Source organism: Pelodiscus sinensis, chromosome 14 (assembly GCF_052426305.1).
Source record: "Pelodiscus sinensis isolate ZL-2025 chromosome 14, ASM5242630v1, whole genome shotgun sequence".
In the NCBI taxonomy this organism is placed as follows: Eukaryota; Metazoa; Chordata; order Testudines; family Trionychidae; genus Pelodiscus; species Pelodiscus sinensis.
The window spans coordinates 27,348,308-27,370,314 of NC_143065.1; the positions used below are offsets into that span (position 1 = coordinate 27,348,308).

The 22,007-nt window shown below is 42.2% G+C and overlaps 1 protein-coding gene across 6 annotated transcripts in view; it reads left to right on the forward strand.

Annotated features, from left to right (window-relative positions):
• The window catches only part of ADAMTSL3 (ADAMTS like 3), a 395,806-nt gene that overhangs the window by 191,294 nt on the left and 182,505 nt on the right, over positions 1-22,007 (forward strand). For all 6 annotated transcript variants that reach the window (XR_012895741.2, XM_006139251.5, XM_075897127.2 and 3 more), the window contains exons 4-5: positions 5,695-5,822; positions 13,796-13,841. Coding sequence is in view for 5 of the 6 variants with exons in the window: in XM_006139251.5 (XP_006139313.3) it covers positions 5,695-5,822; positions 13,796-13,841 (174 nt within the window). In the remaining variant the exon portion in view is untranslated. The remainder of the gene's footprint in view (positions 1-5,694; positions 5,823-13,795; positions 13,842-22,007) is intronic.

Consider the following 22,007-nt stretch of genomic DNA (forward strand, 5'->3'; position numbering starts at 1 on the left):
CTTCAGCACCCGGGGCAGCAGGATGACCTGCCACCTGCAGGAGTACCACCGGCAGCACCTGGCACTATATGCTAGGTAGGTCTGCTGCCAGGAGCACTGCGTGGAGGAAGACCTACAGCTGCAGCGGGAGGGCTTGAGGGAGCTGCTTGCCCAGGGCCGTGCCATATAGGATCACCTGCAGACCCTGGCGCAGAGATTGGTGCCTGCTGCTGCTCCAGCCCCTGTGGCCGCTCCAGCTATCGCTCCTCCTCCCATTCCTGCCCCCCTTCCCACTTCTTCCTCCTCACCCGCCCTCCCCCACCTGCCATACCCGCTCCCCCCCGGGAACGCCAGCGCTCCTGCACGCACAGTGCTGCAAGACAGGAGGGCCAGCAAGACCCCCAACCCTGAGCTTCTCTTCCCCTTTCCATCCTTTGCCTCCCCCTTCCAGCTCCCTCCTCCCATCCTCTCTTCTTCTGTCTCCCGCCTCCTCTCCCAAGTCTCACCAGGGTTTCATTCTCCCTCCCCAGTTTTGTGAAATAAACAGAGTTTGCGTTTATGAAAATACGTGTGTTTTATTTGACATTAGGAAGGGGGGCTAGGGAGAGGTAAGTGGAAGGACGTGAGGGAGGAATGAGGCACAAGCCCCCAAGGGGGCAGACCAGGGAGGCTCTGAGTGCTCCTCAGGGTGGATGCTCTCCCGCAGGGCTTCCTGGATACTGACAGCCCTCCCGATGGACGTCCCAGATGGCAGCCTGCAGCAGGTGCAGCCAGACTGATGGCAACGCGTCCACAAGACGCATCAGAGTGCCCAGGGGTAGCTCTGTCTCCATGTTGCAGAGTGCTACTGTGTCTCGAGTAAGGGCAACCACAGCACTCTAAGACACAAATGATTTGCTGTTCCGCAGCGAGGCAGGCAAGCAAGCAGGGACACCTGAGAATCGGCTGGCCGGGTGTGTGTGTGTGTCCCTTTAAGCACAAGCCTCAGATAGCCTTAGGCAACAGGCACAAATAGACACTCCTGACCTGATGCCCTGCCTGACCTGGTTCTGGCTGGCCTTAAATCCGAGTCTGTGTCTAGTCAGTGTGGATGCAGTATTTCGAATTAGCAAAATGCTAATTCGAACTGCATTTTGTGTGTAGACGTGTTAATTTGAATTAGCTTAATTCAAATTAACTATTTCAAATTAAGATAACTCGAATTATCGCTGTAGTGTAGACATACCCTACAATAGCAGTGTGAGAAAAAAGGTCAATGAGGCAAAGGTAAAGTAACATAGCATTGGTTAAATATAACAGACTAGACATTTACTTACATTCTGCATTACAGAACCACTTAACATTTTATTAAGAGCAGGATGATGATCTTTTTCAACAAACTGATATCTGACAAATGGACTATTACTGGTATGGTGCTATTTTAAACAGACTTTGTTCCTTTTGGCTGATTCTTGGCCTGTGGCTAGTCCCAGACGTACCTCTTCTTTTTAAATGTATTAAGAGCTGACAGTCTCTTAATACATTTAAAAGGCTAACGTGCAGCGGGGGAACCCAGCGCAAGCCGGGACAGCTGATTCCCAGCTTGCGCTTTAGCTTCCCTCTTGATGCGCTTTAGCCTTTAGGGGTTAGCTCCCAGGCCGAGAGAAAACCCCTCTGCGGCTCTCTGCTTATTGACTAGTTGATAAGCTAGTCAATGAGTTGATTAAGCTAAATTTAACATCCCAAATCTGAGACAAACTTTAAAGTAATTGAATAAACTGAAGAAGTGCTCTTGTGGCTCTTCAGAGAACTTCCCCTAATATGCAGTTGATCTCAGAAGTTCTGTGTAAATGTACTTAGTAAAGATCCAGGAAAGTTTGTTTGATATATTAAGAAGACACATGGTTACATATTCACTAGTTTTAGTGTTAAGTCGTGGCCTGGGTTTATTAATATAGCAGGAATCAAGGTAAATATTTATTTCTGTTTTAAGTGTTTCTAAACTGGAGTGGAGGTTTATATCATTTCTAATTTGTCTCGTAGTGATTATTGGAAATTCTCTCTCTCTCTCTCCCTATTCCCCCCCCCCCCACCCCCCAGGGAGACGATGAAATGTGAGAGAAAACGAGTGATTGGTTAGGGTTTTACAGCGCCTTTTGATAAGATGCACCATTCTTATATGAGGTGGTATGTTTCTGTTTAGATATTTGAGGCCTAATTTTATGCCCACTGAAATCAGTTGGGAGTATTACCACTGACTCTGTAGAGCTCTGAACCTGATCCTTAGTTTCTAGTCCAGAGATTTAAGGATCTTAATTATATATGCGGCTTTGCAATCGGTTAATTGGTTGAAATGATCTATCATTGAGAAACCAACTGAGGTTTTGATTAATTATTTTGATAAAGCTCTGATGAATGCTTTGTGTTTGGTCAATCTGTGATTGTACTGAGGCAGATTCTGGTTCATGTTTTATGTCATCTTATGGAAGTTATATCTTTCATTTCATTTTCATCCACAATATACCTTTCATTCTTTAGTGACATTAGTATAATTACATTAAGGCTACGTCTACACTGGCATGATCTTGTGCAAAAAGTCTTTAGCGCAAGAGTTCTTGCGTTAAAGTAGTTGCGCAAGAGATCATCTACACTGGCATGTGCTTTTGCAGAAGGGCATCCCTTGCCAGTGTAGATGCTTTCTTGCGCAAGAAAGCTCTGGTGGCCATTTTAACAATAGGGCTTTCTTGCGCAAGAAATTCATGTTGCCTGTCTACACTGGCCTCTTGCACAAGAACAGTTGCGCAAAAGGGCTTATTCCTGAGCGGGAGGGTCAGAGTTCTGGTGCAAGAAGCCCTGATTTCATATATTAGAATGTCAGTTTACTTGCGCAAGAACACGCGGCCAGCATAGACAGGCAGCAAGTTTTTGCGCAAGAGTGGCCGCTTTTGCTCAAGATCGCGCCAGTGTAAACACAGCCTAAGAGTGTACAGCAGCTTATAGCTAAACATTTGCTTTGTGGATACATACAAATCACCTGATTGTAGTGTTCTTATTTTATGTGCAACTGATGGCTGCTGTTCCTTAAAGAGTGTAGGGCTTGTTGTTGTTATTTGTTGTTTTTTAATAAAATTTCTTATTTCCTTAGGATAGCAGTCCTATCATGTAAACACATTACCAACCATGGATTTGTCATCATTTGCCTTTAGTTATAGAAAATCTGCACAGTATATTTTTTTCTTCAAGGAAACATAGAAGGATAAAAATAGGCTGTAAACAGAATAGCCTTTAAAGAATAGTACTGAAAACAGAAGGGAATTCTTGAGAAAATTGCTATGTGATTTTCCCATTCCTTCATCCTGAAACACAGGTTGGATCTAGATCCAGAATAATGAACAGAGTCACAATTCTTTTAAACAGGATACTGTTAGCCCTTAATTCTGATTATATTACATTTTAACTGTGGCATGTTTTGATTAAAGAAGTGCCATATTCCAAAATATTGCTTTTTTTGATTTTGGATAATTACGTGAAATGGAAAAGCAGCATGTTTTGTAAAGCAGGGAATAAGGAGGAACATAATTTTGCTCATTTTTCATAGGGATCAGAATTTGTTGTGGTGAAGTTCACTCTACTATTGTTGAAGTTAGTGAGAGGAGGCTCAGTCTCCCTAAGTGGTTCAGTTTCAAAGAGCTTTAAAATTACTTCTCAGGTCTTTAGTCTTGGTCCTCTTTAAAAATTACTGGAATAATTCCCAGTGATTTCAGCACAAGAAGTTTGTTATAAAACTCACAACTTGATTCACCGCCAAGGTTGCAGTGCTTTGGGATGTAATTTGCAAATGCTTATGAGGCACATGGTATTGGGGACCACATAAGTACCTCAAAAAGAGGTATACAGAGAAGCACACTGGTGTCTAAGCTCATACAACAGTTTGAAAGAATTCAGTGTGTCTAAAAAGGCAGTTCTTTCACAGGGTGCCCAATTCTTGATCTATTTATGCATTTTATTTTGTTGTTGCGATTATTACTTCTTTCCTTCTACTTCTCTCTTTCCCATTTCCTTGTTTTGGGATTGGTCATAGCACTTATGAAAGATGTGGGTCTTTCATATATTCCTGAAAATTATCAAAATCTCTGATTTCCTTTGCAAAAGTATCCCACAGCAGAGCTCGCTCCTGTCCCGCCACACCACAGAAACAGAAATGCATCCATATACTTAAACACTCTTCTAAATGACAAAAAAGTACTTGGTCTTTGGTATGCCATGTTTATTTTCAACCAAACCAAGGGACTGCTCACTCTGGTCCTGATCCTGATCTGGGCTGATGAGTGACAGATGATCCTTGTGACCTCAGTGAGAACTGTGAATAATCAGTAATTTTTGAGGTGCCTTTGTATAGGAAAAGATTATTAACCATATATGGCATTTATAATTGCATCAAAGAGAAATTGTTAAAAGTAACCAAATTAGAATGCATTCAGTAACTTATACAAAAGTAAAAAATACTGTTGTTTTGCCAACAAAACCATTTAAGATCCTTCACATATCAGCTGGAGTATTGTGCAGATTGATATATTTCTCGACAGTCTGTAGTACTTTACAGGGATTATCATTTGTGTAACCTGCTAGGACAAAATGCAATGTGTTCATCTGCAAAATTTCAGACAACGAACAACTGTTGTTAATTATGTTTTAAATTCACTTAGCAGCAGTTCCAGCTTGGGGGCTTTATTAATACTGGGCAGAGAGAGGGAGGGAGGAAACTGTGCTTGAAATTTTGAAAGGTAAGCAGGGTTTGCTGGCTTTTTCTTTTACCTTTAGATCATCTTCCACAATTCTGAAACTCTTTAACTCTGTTAATGGATATGGAAGCTTTATTTACATTGGACTACTTTACTTTTACTGTTATTATTATTATTCTAAGTTGTTATTACTATTACCTTATATTATTTATAATAAAGTATTACTATTCTGTTTCATTATAGTAGCTCTGAGAGGGCTGAGTGAAGGGCTAACTTGTATGCTTATAATTTGATCAGAAACATTCCCTTCCAGGACAGATAACAGGAGGAGCTCAGATAATGAGGGGCGGGGGGAGTTGTCAGACAATAATTTAATGACAGATGCTGAGGTTCAGTAAGTTAGTTTTATAATCACTAACATACAAATTGTTAATATTATCTATCAACTATACAAAGTCAGAATCTTTTAAATTAAACTCAAATAGCATTTTTCTTTGTCCATCTGTACATTTTGATTATAGTGTACGGAAAATTTGTCATTGGTTTATGTGTGTACAGTGATATCAACATTTGCTGATAGGAATGGAAGGATTAGAGTTCTGCGAGTACCACAGAAAATGTAGGGAATAGGATTGCGAAGAAAAACCATGTACTCTTTATTTGCACTTTCTTGAGAGCTATGTTCCAAAGCACGTGACAAAGGGAGAAGTGGATGATGGACTTCAGTGTGGGGTTGGACAGAACAACTAATAGCTGTTTAACAATGGGCCTGATATTGAGGAAACTTCACATTTAAGTGGTCTGTTTCTTTTCTCGTTGTAGCTATCATATTTTTCATTAAAATATTAACTGAAACTGAAACTTAAATTTTTGAATGTGAAACTTGTTGCCTTGTACTAGAGCAGTTATGTTGTAAAGGTAAATAATGAGTAAAAGAATGTAATTCTAAACTCCAAGCAAATTCAGTTGTTATATGTATGTTTTCCATTTACAGACCTCCAGAACTGCACGTTCTGATGAAGATAAAGAAGGGGCCTGGGATGCTTGGGGAGCGTGGAGCGATTGCTCACGGACGTGTGGGGGAGGAGCCTCATATTCTCTAAGGAGGTGTTTAAATGGCAGGTTTGTCAGTTACCTACAGCTATAGTTTTACTCCTCAACAGCTATGCTCTGATTTCCTCTCTTCCCTCTCCTCCCATGTCATGTTGTATTCTCTTTGTGAACAAATTACTGTGCATGTGTATGAAATCCAGGCGTTTATTTTATTTTATTTTTTGTACAATGTATTCCTAGGGGCAGTCAGATAAAACAAATTTAGGTCCCAAGTCAGGAAAAAAACTTAAGCACATGGTTAACTGCTGTGCTGAGTAAGGGTCTTAAATGGCTAGACTGACTCATTAATGATGTAAAAAACACAAAAAATCCCCCTCCAGCAGGAAAAGGAATATGCAAACTAGCTGTGTACCATCACCCAGTATGTAAGGGGATGATTGCCTGTGACTGTCTTATAAACAAAAACAACTCATTCCACATGCAGAAGGGGTATCAAGCTGCTTCTGTCCCTTGAGGCTCCTGTTTTCTATGCCCTGCTGGGGCCGTGAAGGGATGTTAAATTTTATTATATTATGGTCACTATTTCCAAGTGGTCAAGTTATAATTCCCTCTTGAACCAGATCCTGTGCTCTACTTAGGACTAAATCAAGAATAGCTTCTCCCATTGTGGGTTCCAGAACAAACAGTAATTTAAGGTATAAAGAAATTTTATTTCTTCATCCCATCCTGAGATGATGTTTACCTAATCAATATGGGGAAAGTTGAAATCCTCCACTGTTATCGAATTTAAAAAATTCGATAGCCTCTCTAATCTTCCTTAGCATTTCATAGTCACTATCACTGTCCTGATCAGGTGGTCGATAATATATCCCTACTGCTATATTTTTATTATCGGAGCATGGAATTACTATCCATAGAGATTCTGTGGAACATTTTGGCTCATTTAAGGTTTTTACTTCATTTGATTCTACATTTTCTTTCACGTATAGTTCTGCTCCCCCACCAGCACAACCTGTTCTGTCCTTCTGATATATTTTGTCCCTTGGTATGACTGTGTCCCACTGATTGTCCTCATTCCAACAAGTTTCCGTGATGCCTATTATACCAATATCCTCCTTTAAAACTAGGCACTGTAGTTCACCCATTTTACTTTTTACAGTTCTAGCATTGCATATAAGCACCATCCCAAAAGTTTTCCCAGATCCTAATAAATCTAAACCCCTCCTCTCTACACCATTGTCTCATCCATGCATTGAGAGTCTGAAGCTCTGCCTGCCTACCTGGCCTTGCATATGGAACTGGAAGCATTTCTAGCATCTGCCTTTTCCTAATGCTGGAGTTCCCTCCCCCGGAGATGTATCCTCAGTGCGAGGAAGAAGGGTCCTAACTATGGGATCATTTCCCTCTGTTCCAGTTGCATGTTCTCCTTCTCTGAGCCTTTCATCCTCCTTAACAGCACAGGGGCTGCCTGACCGGAAGTGGGGCAGTTCTTCAGTGTCCCAGAAAGCCTCATCTGCCTATCTCTTGGCCTCCCATAGCTCCTCCAATTCAGCCACCCTGGCCTCCAAAGTCTGTACGTGGTTTTTGAGGGCCAGAAGCTCCTTGCACCAAATGCACACATACGCCACCCGCCCATGTGGCAGATAATCATACATGCTACATTGGGTGCAATAAACAGGATAGCCCCAGCTCTGCTGCTGGGCTTCTGCTTGCATTCTCTCCTATAGATAATTAGGTTATTGATAGAGTTTTTATTTAAATCAGGAAGTTTTGTTTTTAGTTTATTTTAAAAGTTTTAAAGAATGGCAAGTGTACCTCAACCCCTTCCAACTCCCCTTCTGAATTCCCTCTCGAAACTCCTGTTAGCTGCCCCTGTTTGCAAAGCTCTCTGGCCTTCCTGATAATCCCGCCCCCTGGCTAAGGCTCAACCAATGAACTGAGGATTCTAGATTTCAAATCCTTTTTAAGAAGCTCGCAGCTTCCAACTGCCAGCCACAGCACACAGTCCTTCAAACAAACAGTTCAGCATTTGAATCTACAGACAGACAGACAAACACAAGCTTAGCACACAGTTTCTTTCAGGCAACCAGCAACTAACCCCCAACACACACTACAGACAGCCATTTACCTCAAGGGTGCCGTATTTACTCCTCCTTCACCTGGAGAGCTCCCTCTCGAAACTCCCTGTTAGCTGCCCCTGGTCACAAAGCACAAAATATTTGATTGTAACCCTTTAAATTAAATAATTCTAGAAGTATAAAGATAGATTAATTTAGGTCCGATTCCTGACCTTGTCATTCTTTCACAAATGAGTAATCCAGTCGGTGTGTTCAGTGTGTTACTATAAGAACAGATTACTGCTGTGATTAAAGGTTCCACTATTCAATTCACAATTGTTTTTGTTATGGAATTCCTGCTGATTTCATTGTTCAAAACCTTTAGCAATTGTATTTCAAGTCCCATTTTGTTATGATTGTACAGTATGAGGTATAATAGCCAGAAAGTCAATTACTCTTAATGAAGGCTGGTAATGTGATATGCCAGTCAAGTCCCCAGCAGTATGTGGCTAAAGCTGACCATTGTTAAAATAGTTCCTGTTTCTCAGTGTATTTTGCATAGGGGTCTTTGAATGCATTGACTTTGCAGGAAAAAAAGCCAAATACTTTATCAGTGTGTTAGTAACTGTGAAATGAGTGCAATAAATAGTTGCAGTATAAATTCCAGTCAGTTTTCATTAATATTTTAATATATTCCCTTGTGGGAAAAAAACACATGTTTTCTGTATCTTGAGAAATTTATAATGTCCAGGTTTTTTTGTGATTTTTTTTTATTGTTATGTTCAGGAAAAACACATTGGGAAACAACATTTTCACATTTTTATATGCTGAAACCATAATTAATATACATCATCCCTTTGCAAAGTTGGAAACTAGAGGCAGCAAATCACTACTATCTTGAGCTAGAGGAGTTGCCTCTTCAGCACAGCTGGCTTTGCTCTTGCTTGAGCCTCCACTGACTGTTTCTTTTATAGTCGTGTTTTTTCACTTTCATATACATTTTATTGGACACTTTTCTAATTAAAAATAATGGAAATGATGCAAAAGAAGGAAATCCAGTACACTATAGGCAAATGGTTAGGTATCAGTCTTTTTTTTTGTCCCTGGAAGGCAGTTCTTTGTCCACACTAAAAGTATTCTGGGTTTTAGAAATAATGTTATTTTTCAAACTAATTACCTATCAAGTCATTTAAAATGTAGGTGTATCTATTTAATGCTAGATTCAGCCACCTGAACTCATGATCAGTAGTGTCTTATTCCATGAAAACTTTTAGCCAGTGGGACTGCTTATGATTAAGTGCTCTGTCTGTGTAAGATTGACAAACCTAGCCCTTACTCAGTGGTATGTGAGCCTCCACTGATCCATATATAAATACAAATAAGTTATAGCGTTTAAATGAAAATTCAATAATGTGACAATTTCTTTTTCAAATTGGTGCCATTTCAGCTTCCAACAGAAGACTGTGCAAAAGTCTTGAATTGTCTCAGCTACATGCATTTCATTTTATGATCGCTGTAGAAATGCATACATTAATTAGATTTATAGTATTTCAGACAAAATGAAATGGGTATGGGTGTGTCTAAACTACATCCCTTTTTTGATAAAGGGATGTAAATTAGACATATCGAAATTGTAAATGAAGCTGGGATTTTAATTTCCCACGCTTCATTTATATAATGGTGGCTGCAGCTTTTTTTCGAAAAGCCGCTTTAAAAAAAAACGCGGTCAAGACGGAGCTCTTTCAACAGAAATGCCCCATTTTGAAAGATCCTATAACCCCCTTTGTCTAATAAAGATGCGGGGTGTGTGTGTGTGGGGGGGGGGGGATGTTCAAAAAAAGCCACGGATGCCATTCTGTAAATGAAGTGTGGGAAATTCAAATCCCGGCTTCATTTACAATTTTGATATGTCTGATTTATATCCCTTTATCGAAAAAGGGATGTAGTTTAGTCATATACTATGAGTCTAGAGGAAATTTTTCCAATGCATTCTGCTCATTTGACTGTGAATCAGCAGAAATGCACACACCAATGAAGAAAAATGGGAGAGAAAAGAAAGAAGTTTGTGCTGAAATGCAGGCAGCTGTTTCTTTGTAAAACACAAAAATGATCAAAATGTGCAGAATATAGATTCTTTTCTGACTTGATGCACATATATTAGACATGCTTCTGGGGGGATTCGGTGCAAAAAAATTAAAATTTGGCACAAAGAAATTTAGAATTGTGTGCATAGTATTTTAAAATTCTTCATATTTTGTCAAAATATTTAATATAATACCACAGGACTACACACTGCTTCATTTATTTTGGCAAATTATTTAAACTATAGTACAGTGGATGGAAAATTTCAGTGGGTAGCATTGAAGGAAATCACCAACTCCCCTTTGTCTAATAAAGATGGTAAGAGGCAGGTCATTGGGTAATTGTATAGTCGATACAATTTGTATCGACTACACAATTAGTTGATAAGGGAAGGTGCTCAGAAGGACCTATGCCCACTGCGACTCTGCAGTTTAAGTGTAGTAAGAGCTGGGCATGTAGGCAGCCCAGCTGATACTGCATTTAAGCTGCAGGACCACAGTTAACCAGGTTAACTCCTGGACCTAGCGTGAGCCAGGACTGAGCCAGACTTGCTTAGTCCCAGCTCACACTGGGTCCAGCAGACCCTGTCTGTGGGGAGTCTCCGTGGGGAGTTGAGCCCCCCCGTGAACAGGGGCTGCTGCGGAGCAGCCTCTGTTTGTGGCCGGCCCATCTGCACCAACTCCTGTCTGTGGGCAGTCCCAACTCCCTACTGGGACCAGGAGCGGCCCTAGACCAGCTGCTGGCGACTGGTGCCCTAGGCGAAACGCGATCGGCACCCCCACCTCCAAAGCCCTCAACAGCCATTTTCTTGGCACCCTAGGCAACCGCCTAGGTCGCCTGTACTGGCTGGGACCCCCTGTGGACAAGGGCTGCCACCGGAGCAGTGGGGGAGGAGGGGGGAGAAGGGAGAAAGTGGCTCTACAGAGATGGTGCTGTCCCTCCATGCCAAGTATGCCATGGACTACTCTTTTACATACCTATTGTCTGATAGTAATGTATCTAGATTTGACCATTTATTTCTAGTTATTACTCAAAAATATATGTAGTCATATGCTCAGTGTTCCACCATAGGCTACTGAAGAGAAAGTGAGGACTGGGGAGTCAAACTCAGAATTTATTTTGGCTAGTGACCATCTCCAGAAAGATAAGAAATGGTTAATGGATCACATTTTTCTAGGAGGGTTTTTTTTTATCCAAAAATTTAGACCAGCTCTAATCACTAAAGCATCACAAGCATTTTAAAGGACATAATGTCTTTTACAGTACTCTGTCAATGTATATGGCCTGTTTTATACTCCTGAGGAAATTGACAAAGACAGTGGGAATAGTTCACTAAGCAGTCTGGCTGCTACATTCTGCTCTGATAGAGGGGACACAGCCTGCTCCATGTCTATGTCCTCAGAAAGACCCCAAAGATCTGTCGCTCCATGACAAGTGTGCTATAATAATAGTGAACAAGGAGTACAGTGTATCTCTTTCTCACACAAGACTGCTCAGTCCCTTCTCCACCCACAGGGTATGTCTACACTACAAAGTTAGTTCGAACTAACGGATGTTAGTTTGAACTAACTTTCATAGGCGCTACACTAGCGCTCCGTTAGTTCGAACTTAATTCGAACTAACGGAGCGCTTAGTTCGAACTAGGTAATCCTCATTCCACGAGGATTAAGCCTAGTTCGAACTTGCTAGTTCAAATTAAGGGCTGTGTAGACCCTTAATTCGAACTAGTGGGAGGCTAGCCCTCCCCAGGTTTCCCTGGTGGCCACTCTGGCCAACACCAGGGAAACTCTACTGCCCCCCTCCCGGCCACGGACCCCTTAAAGGGGCACGGGCTGGCTATTGTGCCCGTGCCAGGTGCAAGCCTGCCAGCACCCAGCCAGCAGACACTGCACCTGGCACGGATCGAGCCAGCCACCCGATGCCCCCCAGCCCTCCCCCTCTTCCCGGGACCAGGCTGGCGGCTACTGGGAGCTTGCCCGGGACCGCAAGAGGCGGGCACCCGCCTGGGCTAGTGTGGACATCGTGGACCTCGTCCACGATCTCCGCACTAGGCACAGGAAAGTGGCCAGCTAGGGCAGGAGAGCTGCCAGCCTGGCCACCCAGGAGCAGGTGTGCATGAAAATCAAGGGGGTCCACTGAGACCCCCGACCCTGAGCCCTGAGCTTAGAATGGCCGTACTGGGTCAGACCAAAGGTCCATCTAGCCCAGTAGCCTGTCTGCCGACAGTGGCCAACCCTAGGGACCCTTGAGGGGATGGACCAAAGACAGTGACCAAGCCATTTGTCTCGTGCCATCCCTCTCCAGCCTTCCACAAACCTTGGGCAGGGACACCACTCCTACCCCCTGGCTAATAGCACTCCATGGACCCAACCTCCATGACTTGATCTCACTTCCCTTTAAACTCTGTTCTAGTTCTAGCCTTCACAGCCTCCTGCAGCAAGGAGTTCTACAGGTTGACTCTTTGCTTTGTGAACAACAACTTTCTGTTACTAGTTTGAGCCTGCTACCCATTCCTTTCCTTTGGTGTCCTCTAGTCCTTCTTTATGGGAACTAATGAAGAACTTTTCTTGATGCACCCTCTCCACCCAACTCCTGCTTTTAGAGACCTCTATCCTGTCCCCCCTCTGTCTCCTCTTTTCTAAGCTGAAAAGTCCAAGTCTCTTTAGCCTCTTTTCATATGGCACCTGTTCCCAACCCCTGATCATTGTAGTAGCCCTCCCCTCTCCCAACCTCTCTCTTCCCCTCTCCCACCTCCTTTTCCCAGTCTCCCCCAGTTTTGTTCAATAAAGACAGATTCCATTTTTGAACACAATTGTCCTTTATTTTGTACATCAAGAAAAGGGGCTAGGGAAGGGCAAGTGGAAGAAGGTGAGGGAGGAATGGGGTACGAGCCCCCGATGGGGAGGACTGGGCTGGCTCTGCGGGCTTCTGTGTGTGGAAGCTCTCCTGCAGCCCCCCGATTGCCCCCTCTACCCAGATGGCAGCCTGCGGCAAGTGCAGCCGGGCTGATGGCCGAGTGCTGTGATGTGCCCAGTGTGGGTACTCCGGGCACTCCAAGCCAGGACTGCTTTGCAAGCGGGGCACCCCTGAGAACTGTCTGTCCGGGGTGGGGGTCGGGACCCTTTAAGCATCTCCACGCTCTAAGTCCTCCTCTGATGCCCTGCCGGCACTGCTTCCGGCCATCCTTAAGCCTGGTTCAGGGTCCACTTAATGTGGACATGCTAGTTCGAATTAGCAAAACGCTAATTCGAACTAGTTTTTAGTTCTAGACGCGTTAGTTCGAATTAGCTTAGTTCGAATTAACTAATTCGAACTAGTTAGTTCGAACTAACTCTGTAGTGTAGACATACCCACAGTGATTTACATCTCTACCAGCTATTTCAGGTACCTGAACCTATGTGCCTGAGCTGCTAGAGAGGAACACGTAACTGCTCTTGTGGCATCTTTTTGCTTTCTTATCAGAAGTAACTTTTCTCCATGGAAGCAAAGAAATCTGTAGGGAACATGAATTCTGCACATGTGCGATGATGCAGAATTCCTCCAGGAGTAATCAGAAGTAATTCTATTGAAGTCCCTTTGGTTAGGCTTAAAATGGGACATAGGGAACCTATGAAACCTCCTCACAAAGTAAATTTGTCTTTCATAAACTTTGCAATAGGTTGTGATCATAATATAAATGATACCTAACAGGAAAAGCCAAACTGTTTCATAAGGTGGACAGCAGTGTAACCTATTCAGTTCCTAAGCCATATGATGGAGGTTTGTGTTTAAACCTTGTATTTTTGGGGAGAGATTATGTAAGAACTGTACTAATAATATTCCAGCTTTCAAGAGAATAAATAGTTGTAAAACATGCTGTTATTTTAACTATTACTTCTAGTCAAAGCCCTTTTTGTTTTTCAGGAGTTGTGAAGGTCGGAATATACGATACAAAACCTGCAGCAATAACGTGAGTCTAGCCTGTAATTCAGTTTTACTACTTTTCTTATTTCTTCACATCAAATAATATGTATAGTTTCATAAACTTTCATTCTTTTTTGAAATCTAACAGAGGATAGTTTTCTTCCCATTCTGTATTATTGCCCACTGTTAGAGATTTGACTCTACCTAATTGACACCATCAGGTTTTGAATTTACATTTCCTGAATGTACATTATTTTATGGAATTATAGTGCCAACTATGATTGAGAATGTTTTATTTGAATTCCTAGACTAATCTGGTTTTATCCTGAATTAGCTAATGTCTTTCTTGGAGGAGTCATCTCTCGAATGAGGCATAAACCTGAGTTCTTGACCACTTGTGGTCATAAAAGATCCCATAGCACTTTTCACAAGAGCAAGGATGCTAACCCCAATGCCCTTTTCAAATTTCAGTTTGGGTAATTACTACCATTATTTCCTCTGCATTGTTAGGCCCAGATTTTCTTACTTATAATATACAGAATTGTATGTGTATTGCATGCATAATTCTTACAATTGTATAAGCAATTTCAGTGAATGCATATCTGAGTGGATATCTGAGTATGCTGTTGCCATAACTGCAATAACTGCATGTAGAAATGTTATGTGCATTTTTGCACACGTGTGTTAGTGCTGTTAAGTATCTGCCATGTTTCTCCCAAAATTTGCTGCATATCTTTGACTTGTAGTTAGTAAAGCACTGTATTATCCCTCTGAATAGAAGCCTATGTGTAAATGTACTGTAAATTGTTATTGGTTGGTTTCATGACAAGCAGCCAACTCCTACCCTGGTTTACCTCCCAGAGCAATATGACATTGAGGTAATCTCACTTAAGAGAGGAAGAAAGGAGACTACAAAATTAAGACAGAAGCATGTAGTTTTATTATTTAAAAAGATCTCCATTTATGTTTTATTACTGTTAACTTGATTCAGGCCCACTAGTTCTGGGGAAAGGGCAATTATTTTCACACAAATACTCCTTTACCAGTGAGCAGTGCGGTTTTACCCAGTAAAATGCAGGTGATATTTGCAACACTGTCAGCCTCAGCAGCAGGCATCAGTATAATGTGACTGAGGCCTGAAATTGGCAACTACACAGGAGATCTGTTGAATTGCTCCATAGAACCCATTAATCAGTCTACAATATCTATTTTTTCTGTGTTGCCATCTGGCTTTCAAAGTCTGTGAAAGACCAGTCCTAGCACTTGGGACTTGGGCATTCTGACCTGGTGATCAGTGTGACGTTTAGGAACCAGAAGCGACTGGATAGACCCAGAGTCAGTAGCCAGTTTTTGGAGCTGAGGTCAGACAGGAAACAGGAACCAAAGCCAAAGAGCAACCATGAGTTGGAAGCTAAAGATCCTTCATATAGAGTTGGCACCAGAGCAATTAGTCACCAAGGTGACATGGTTCAGGGACAGTACAAGGCTGAGGGCAGGAACCAAGATGTGTCAAAGAAAAAGGAATGAAGTGGGGAGTTAGGTTGCAAATGGCAGAGCTTGTGGCAGCAGCAAGCTGGATTCCTCTTGTTGCCCAGATAACTTCCTAGAGCTCTTTCTGGATTAAATAATGCACCCAGCTCAATCAGGGACTTCAGAGATCCTCCAGTCAGGCCCCACAGGCAGTACCTATAGTGGAGTTTGACGTCTTAGGGCTCCCAATTCTCCCATCACTAGTAGAGTCCAGCAAAATGGGGCTCTCAAGCAACTTGAATTATTTTGCCACCACACCCTAGCTTGTGCTAAACTTTTCACCGCTGAAGCCAGGGTGCTGCCAACAGAAGCTAGTGGACACCATTAGAGTCAACCCCAGTGAATGCAAACATTGGATCCTGGAAATAAAGCCAGTCACTCACCCTTTCGAGAGTATGTCAGTGCTCCTACACGACAGCCAAGACCCCAACAAAGAAATACCATAAGCAGTTTAAACTGTCATAAATAAAAATGCAGCCAGCAAGTATTCAGGCTTTACAATAAGCAAACCACTAAATAAATTATACATTTGGTGCATTCTTTATCTGGATAAACTCTGTGCAGTGTATAAAGAAATAATGCCTTAGCTCATTTGAGCCTCTGTACAGTAACTCTACCTACACACTAATATACAAAACCCTCATAAAATCTATGACTCATCTTGCAAAAGCGACAACAGAAGAAATACAGACACAGCACACAGAAAAGGGGAAGAAACATTTGAGATCCAAATGTGCTCATCTTTATATAATAAGTTGAGGGTTGCTTTACCAAAAGTTTAAGCAATCACAAAGTTAGAGCTATTGCAGGCACTCTGCATTTAAAGAAAGATGCGTTTAAAGGATACATTTTGAGAAGTAACTTCCTTGTTTATAAAACTGAAGGTATTAAAGATTCAGAGTGAATTCCTAGTCCCACTGAAATGAATGGGTGTTTCGGTTTTATATTTTAAAATAACAGGTGACCCAAAGCTGGAACCTTGAATCCGAATCCCTTGGAATATTGAGCTACTTCATAGTCTGATTGCAAAGTCCAAAACTGCCTTTACAATTCTGTATCTGAGCCATCATGTCTGGAAGAAGCTAGTTTCCAGTTTCAGACGTGGCCAGAATCTCTCAAGGATGCTGTTCTTCTGAGCTTTCAGCATATTTGATGGAAAACTGCTACAAAGAGTTACTATTGTGAGATTACCACTTATTTTGTGCTGAAATCTCAAGAGAAGAGCTCATGGAATTTTGGTTCCACTGAATTAACACCTGAATTCCAGTCCTCATTTTACCTTGAATGCAACCATCCAGCCTACATATAATCCAGATCTGACTTTAAAATGAATTGTTATACCAATAGCATTATTTTTAAAATAATACTTTTTATGAGTAAAATTTTAGTTTGAAAATTAGGATTTTATACCAGCTTCTTTCTGTATTAGTAGGTGTTATTGTTAACCACATGAGAAATTCAGCATATATACTACATAAAACTGATTGTCTGCAAATGTAATTTTGCTACATGATACATTACTCCACTAAAAGCTATATTGAGGAGTACAAATGAAGCACAATTTAATATGTATGTGATTTTAATGAAAAGAACAAGAATCATTTTACCAGAAAATTGGTTTCATCTGGATTGCTAATAAAATAGCAGTGAATTCACAAAAGTCAAGCACAGTACAGAGGTCCCAGAGTAATATTAATGATATTTCAATGAGAAAATGAGTTCGAACAAAAATGCACGAATTATTAATCTACATTATGAATCTGCTTACTTTGGTTGATCATAACTCTGATATCAGTTACTTAATTCTTTTAAAAGTGCATGTATGTGTCAAACTTTTTTATGGATACTTCAGAGAAATGAGCTATATCACTATTCATTATATGTTACCCAGTGAGATTTTTTACTCTTTCTTAAGCCCTCTGTTTTATATTTCCATTTTCATATATACTGTTAAATTCTAATGCTATCGTGTTCTGTATGTGGAAGTGTTAAAGATAATCCCGTAGTCCTGGTCTACACTAGGGAGTTATTTTGAAATGATAAGCAGAACATCCACACTACCAAATAACCAAGCTGGTTATTTCCAAACCTGTGCTCCTGCTTTCCTCAGGTGTGACAGGGTGTACCAACCGCGCACTGGCCAGGGGGGTGGAGGACAAGCTTATTGGGTGGAGCAGGTCCCTCCCCCAAGCTCTGCTGGGTAGGCTCGCACTGCAGCCCTAGTATAAAGGCCAGAGAAGCTAGTCAGTTGGGGCTGGCCACTGGGGGGGAAGGAGCTCCTACCCTAACCCAAGAGCAGCAGCTGTGGGAGCAGCAGCCTGATGCCAAATCACGCCCTATGCAGCTGGACAGGAGTAGGAAGCAGCCCAGGGAAGGAAGCCAAGAGGCAGCCTGGTGAGTTTGGTGCATTTCGGAAGGATTCCCTGCTGAGCTGGTGGTTGGGAATGCACCCACCACCAACAGGGTCCTGGGCTGGAGCCTGGTGGAGAGGGCAGGCCCGGAGTCCCCTACCCCTGTGACCCTAAGGAGAGGGAACACTGGTCGCTGGGCCTGACCTGGAGTGACCAAGCTGCCAGGGACTACTGGTGAGGTATCAGTTTGCAGGAGTCACCCCTCAGAAGAGGCGCAGGGCAGGAGGCCCCGTCACATCAGGGAATAACACTTATTTCAAAGTAGCTATTTTGAAACAGAGTTACTGTGGACGTTCTGGTGTGCTGCTATTTCAAAATAATTACTCCACAGAGTAATTCGAAATAATTACTCCCCCGTGCTCCCTGGGCTCTAAGCCGAGGTAGTGCATCCACAATAATAGAGCATGCCTTGGACTAATTTTGAGATTTTCCCCATAGTGGGGACACGCTATTTTGATTTTGTTATTTTGGGAGTTATTAATTCGAATGTAGTTATTTCGAAATAGTTTCCTAGTGTAGATATGCCCCTAGAGAGCTCCAGCACAGAAATTGCTAACAGCTAGGAGCATAGCTGGCCGAGAAGAACAGAGGAGCCCATGGGTACCAGAGTTGGGAAGCCAGTGGTGCGCTAGAGCCTGCGAGGCAGGGAGGCAGCGGAGCTTGCTGTGGGTCAGGAAGCTAGTGGGGCCGTCTAAGTCTGTAGAGTGGGGTGGGGAGAGCCACTGAGTCCGCAGATGGTGGAACCAGCAAGTAGGAGCTGCAGAACCCATAACTAGTGAGGCTGTGAGTGCCTGCAGGGCTGCCACAGCCAGGGGGCTAAGGGCAATGGTGCCAGGTAGCTGAGGAGAGGAGCCCTGCAGAGAGACTAGCGCCCCATCCCCAATCTTCCCTGGTCCAGAAAACTCCCTTATTATCTGGGATCAGTCAGGTAACGAGGGAGCTGGACCAGCGAGGACCAACCTGTAAAAGATTTGCTCATGAAAACTCCATTATTAACTTCCATTATGCACAGATAATTCTTATACCTTTGCATTTAAATCCTTTTCTTAGCTTTCACATATTAATCACTAAGCTATGTCAATCTTATTGTACCCCACTCTGAGCATCTTGGCTGACCTTTGAGTAGTTTTAGTCCAATAATCTATCTGTATATCTCTCATCTATGTCCCTGTATCTCTAACCTGTATCTTAGCTCTACAATCATGCTACTGAGGCACTCATGACAGTAGAATCAATGACCTGGGAGCCATATGCAGCTGATTGGTAGGTTCCTTTGTGCATACAAAATTTGTATCTGTATCCACAAAAATGAACCATGGATATCTGCGTTGATATCTGCAGATGTGGATACCAGTGGATGTAAAGCAGATATCCGTAGATTTGCAGGGCTCTACTGATCAGTTGTGTACTCCTGTACTATCACTTCACTACAGACCACCTTTGATGCCTACTTTCTGAACTTCTGAATGTTTTTCTATTCATATCTCCTCTCCTTTTCTTTCTGGCTATTTAATGATCCTCTGCCCCTAAAATTGGAACTAATGTTCGCAAACCATTGTATTTTTCACAGCGTATCTTATTGTTCACACTACATCTCTTTCTTCCAACTTCTAAAGTTTCAGAGAGGTAGACGAGTTAGTCTGTAACAGGAAAAACTTAAAAAACAACAAATAGTCTGGTAGCACATTAAAAACTAACAAAACATGTAGATGGTATAGTCGGTATTTTATTTTTAGATCGTAAGCTCTGCTCTCTTTATATATTTGTACTGTGCATAGCACAATAGGGCCCTGATCTTGGTTGGACTTCAAGTGCTGCTATAATACAAATAGTAAATAATAAATATGTAGTTCTGTAGGGTCACTCATAAGGTGCTAGTTGAGTTTTTAAATTTGAGTGTTCACATTCTAAAGCTGAATGTGAAGCAGAGAGAGTGAGCAAAGAAATGAGCTGCTTTGGTCCCTCATGTCCCTCCAAGTTGCCAAGAGAGAACAGGAGAAAAAAAAGAAATATTTCTCCATTCAAGCAGCAAGAAGTGAGTGGGAGGAAAAAGTAGCTGTTGGGTAGTATTGAGGACCTGGGAGCTACAAAACAACGAGTGAGTGCTATCTTGACATTATGATGTTTATGTCCTGACATTGCATCAGCACCTGGTAATAATGAAATGTAACAACATCATGTCACAGCCCTGTCTAATGACATCACTCCCTAGTTATTTTCTGGGTGTTTGTCTATGCTTCTGGATGATGGAAAAGTGGCTCTGCAGCTAGTCAGCTTGGGTGTCACTACTCTGTAGTCCAACAGGTAACTTCTAATTTTACTCAGAATTAACTTCCATAAATTATCCTTATCCTCTAGCTACCACTCCATTTAGTATGATAGAAGATAATCATGTAGTGCCCATAAAAACTTTAGGTTCTGTCAACTCCTCTCTGCTCTTTAGCCTCTCTTCTGGGGAAGGTAAGAGAGAGTTAAATTCTGTTCTCAATTATAACAGTGAAACTCCTGTGAATTAGCAGTGCTGCACATGAGAAGAATTTGGTGCAGCGTACATATAATCTCACATTTTAGGTACCTCTGCATATTCCCATTTGTAGGAATATGCAGTGACAACTCTCTTGAAGAGTTACAGTAATTGTTAAGTAACTTCTCTTTTTCATTCACGGTGTATTTTCAAAACAAATCTGACCCATAACTGTCAAATCCAGGACTGGGCAAAATATGGCCCATGGGCTGGATCCTGCCCACCACGCTGCTGAATCCAGCCCATGGACACAGCAGGAAGCTTGCCCTGCCTCTGCACACTGCTCAGAAAAGCAGCTGCTATTCCGTTTGTCCTTCAACAGGTGTGGAGAGTCTTCACATGCTGCCCCCATCCCCAACACAATCCCATTGGCCAGTTTCTCCTCCTCCCCTTCTCTCAGGGTTGTATCTATAAACCAACACACATGGCCCTTGAAGCCTGTGCAGGGGCAGGGCATGCAGGGATCCTGCCTGAGAAACCTTCTGGGCTACTGGGTGGGAGTCACCCAAGTAAGTCTTCTGGCCAGAGCCTGCCTCTGGCACCCCAGCCCCTTCTTCCCCCATTCCACTCCCTCCCATTCCTGTCCCCAACCCCACATAATCCAAACCCGTCCTGAACCCATACCCCCTCCCAGATCCTACAGCCCAATCACCTGCCCCATGTCACAACTCCTCTTGCCCTAGGTCACAATCCAAACTCCTGCACCCCAACCCCCTGTCTAAGTTCACAGCCCAAATCCCTGCACCTTCTCCTGCATCCCAGTCTCCTGTCACAGGTCATAACCCCTCCGTAAAAGTAGGAATAAGAAACCCTCCGGAAAAGGGCTTATTTTCCGGAGAATCGTGTCTAGACTGGCACTTTTCTCCGGCTTATCCCCAAGCCGGAAAAAAGCGGCAGCCATGTAAATGCAAATGCCGCGGGGGATATTTAAATCCCCCGCGGATTTGCAATTCCGACTCGTCTCATTAGCATCCCTTTTCCGGAAAGGGATGCCAATGTAGACGTAGCCCATGTGTTTAAGATAATAGTAAGAGACTGCCTTAAAAGGGACTCAGAAGCAGTGTGGAACTCCTACCCTTCTCCTATAAATCTCTCTTCCAGCTATTGCAAATTGTAGCCAGTGCTGTGAAATGTAGTTGTAAATGTTTTAGTGTTTTCCAAAGAGGATTTAAATCCATCAATCTGAATGGCATTGATGCATTGTTCAGGTGCTGCACTGCTAGCTGACACTTAGTAACAAGTTCCTTGAATTTAGTTTACATGTCACAGTCTTTCAGTTTTATGTCCAATGAAAATAAAATTTTGTTGGACTCCTTCTCACATATGGTATATATGTGTGGTTAGAATTCTTGGAAGAATATGCATTCAGACTAGCATAGACTTTTTGACATTGGACATATTTTTAAATTGAGTCTTTAGTGAGAGATTGCTTGACACACTAATTGTTTTGTCAGATTCTTCCCAAAGTTCTTTTCACATTAATCTATGTTTGCCTTTACAGCTGCCGCTATAATTTGGGTTAAACACTTACATGTACTAAAAATTGTTTATTTAGATGTTTGCAAATATTAAATTCCCTATATTTAATCATTCAACAGTATCTGCTTGGGGAACAAAGAAATTGAGTTCTCCCAATAAAATTTAAATTACATAATCAATAATGACAAACTTGAGGGGTCTGTTTGTTTTATTTTTAAAACTGTTTTCTCATAAAAAAAAAGCATGTCTAGGACTAGGAATCAGAAGT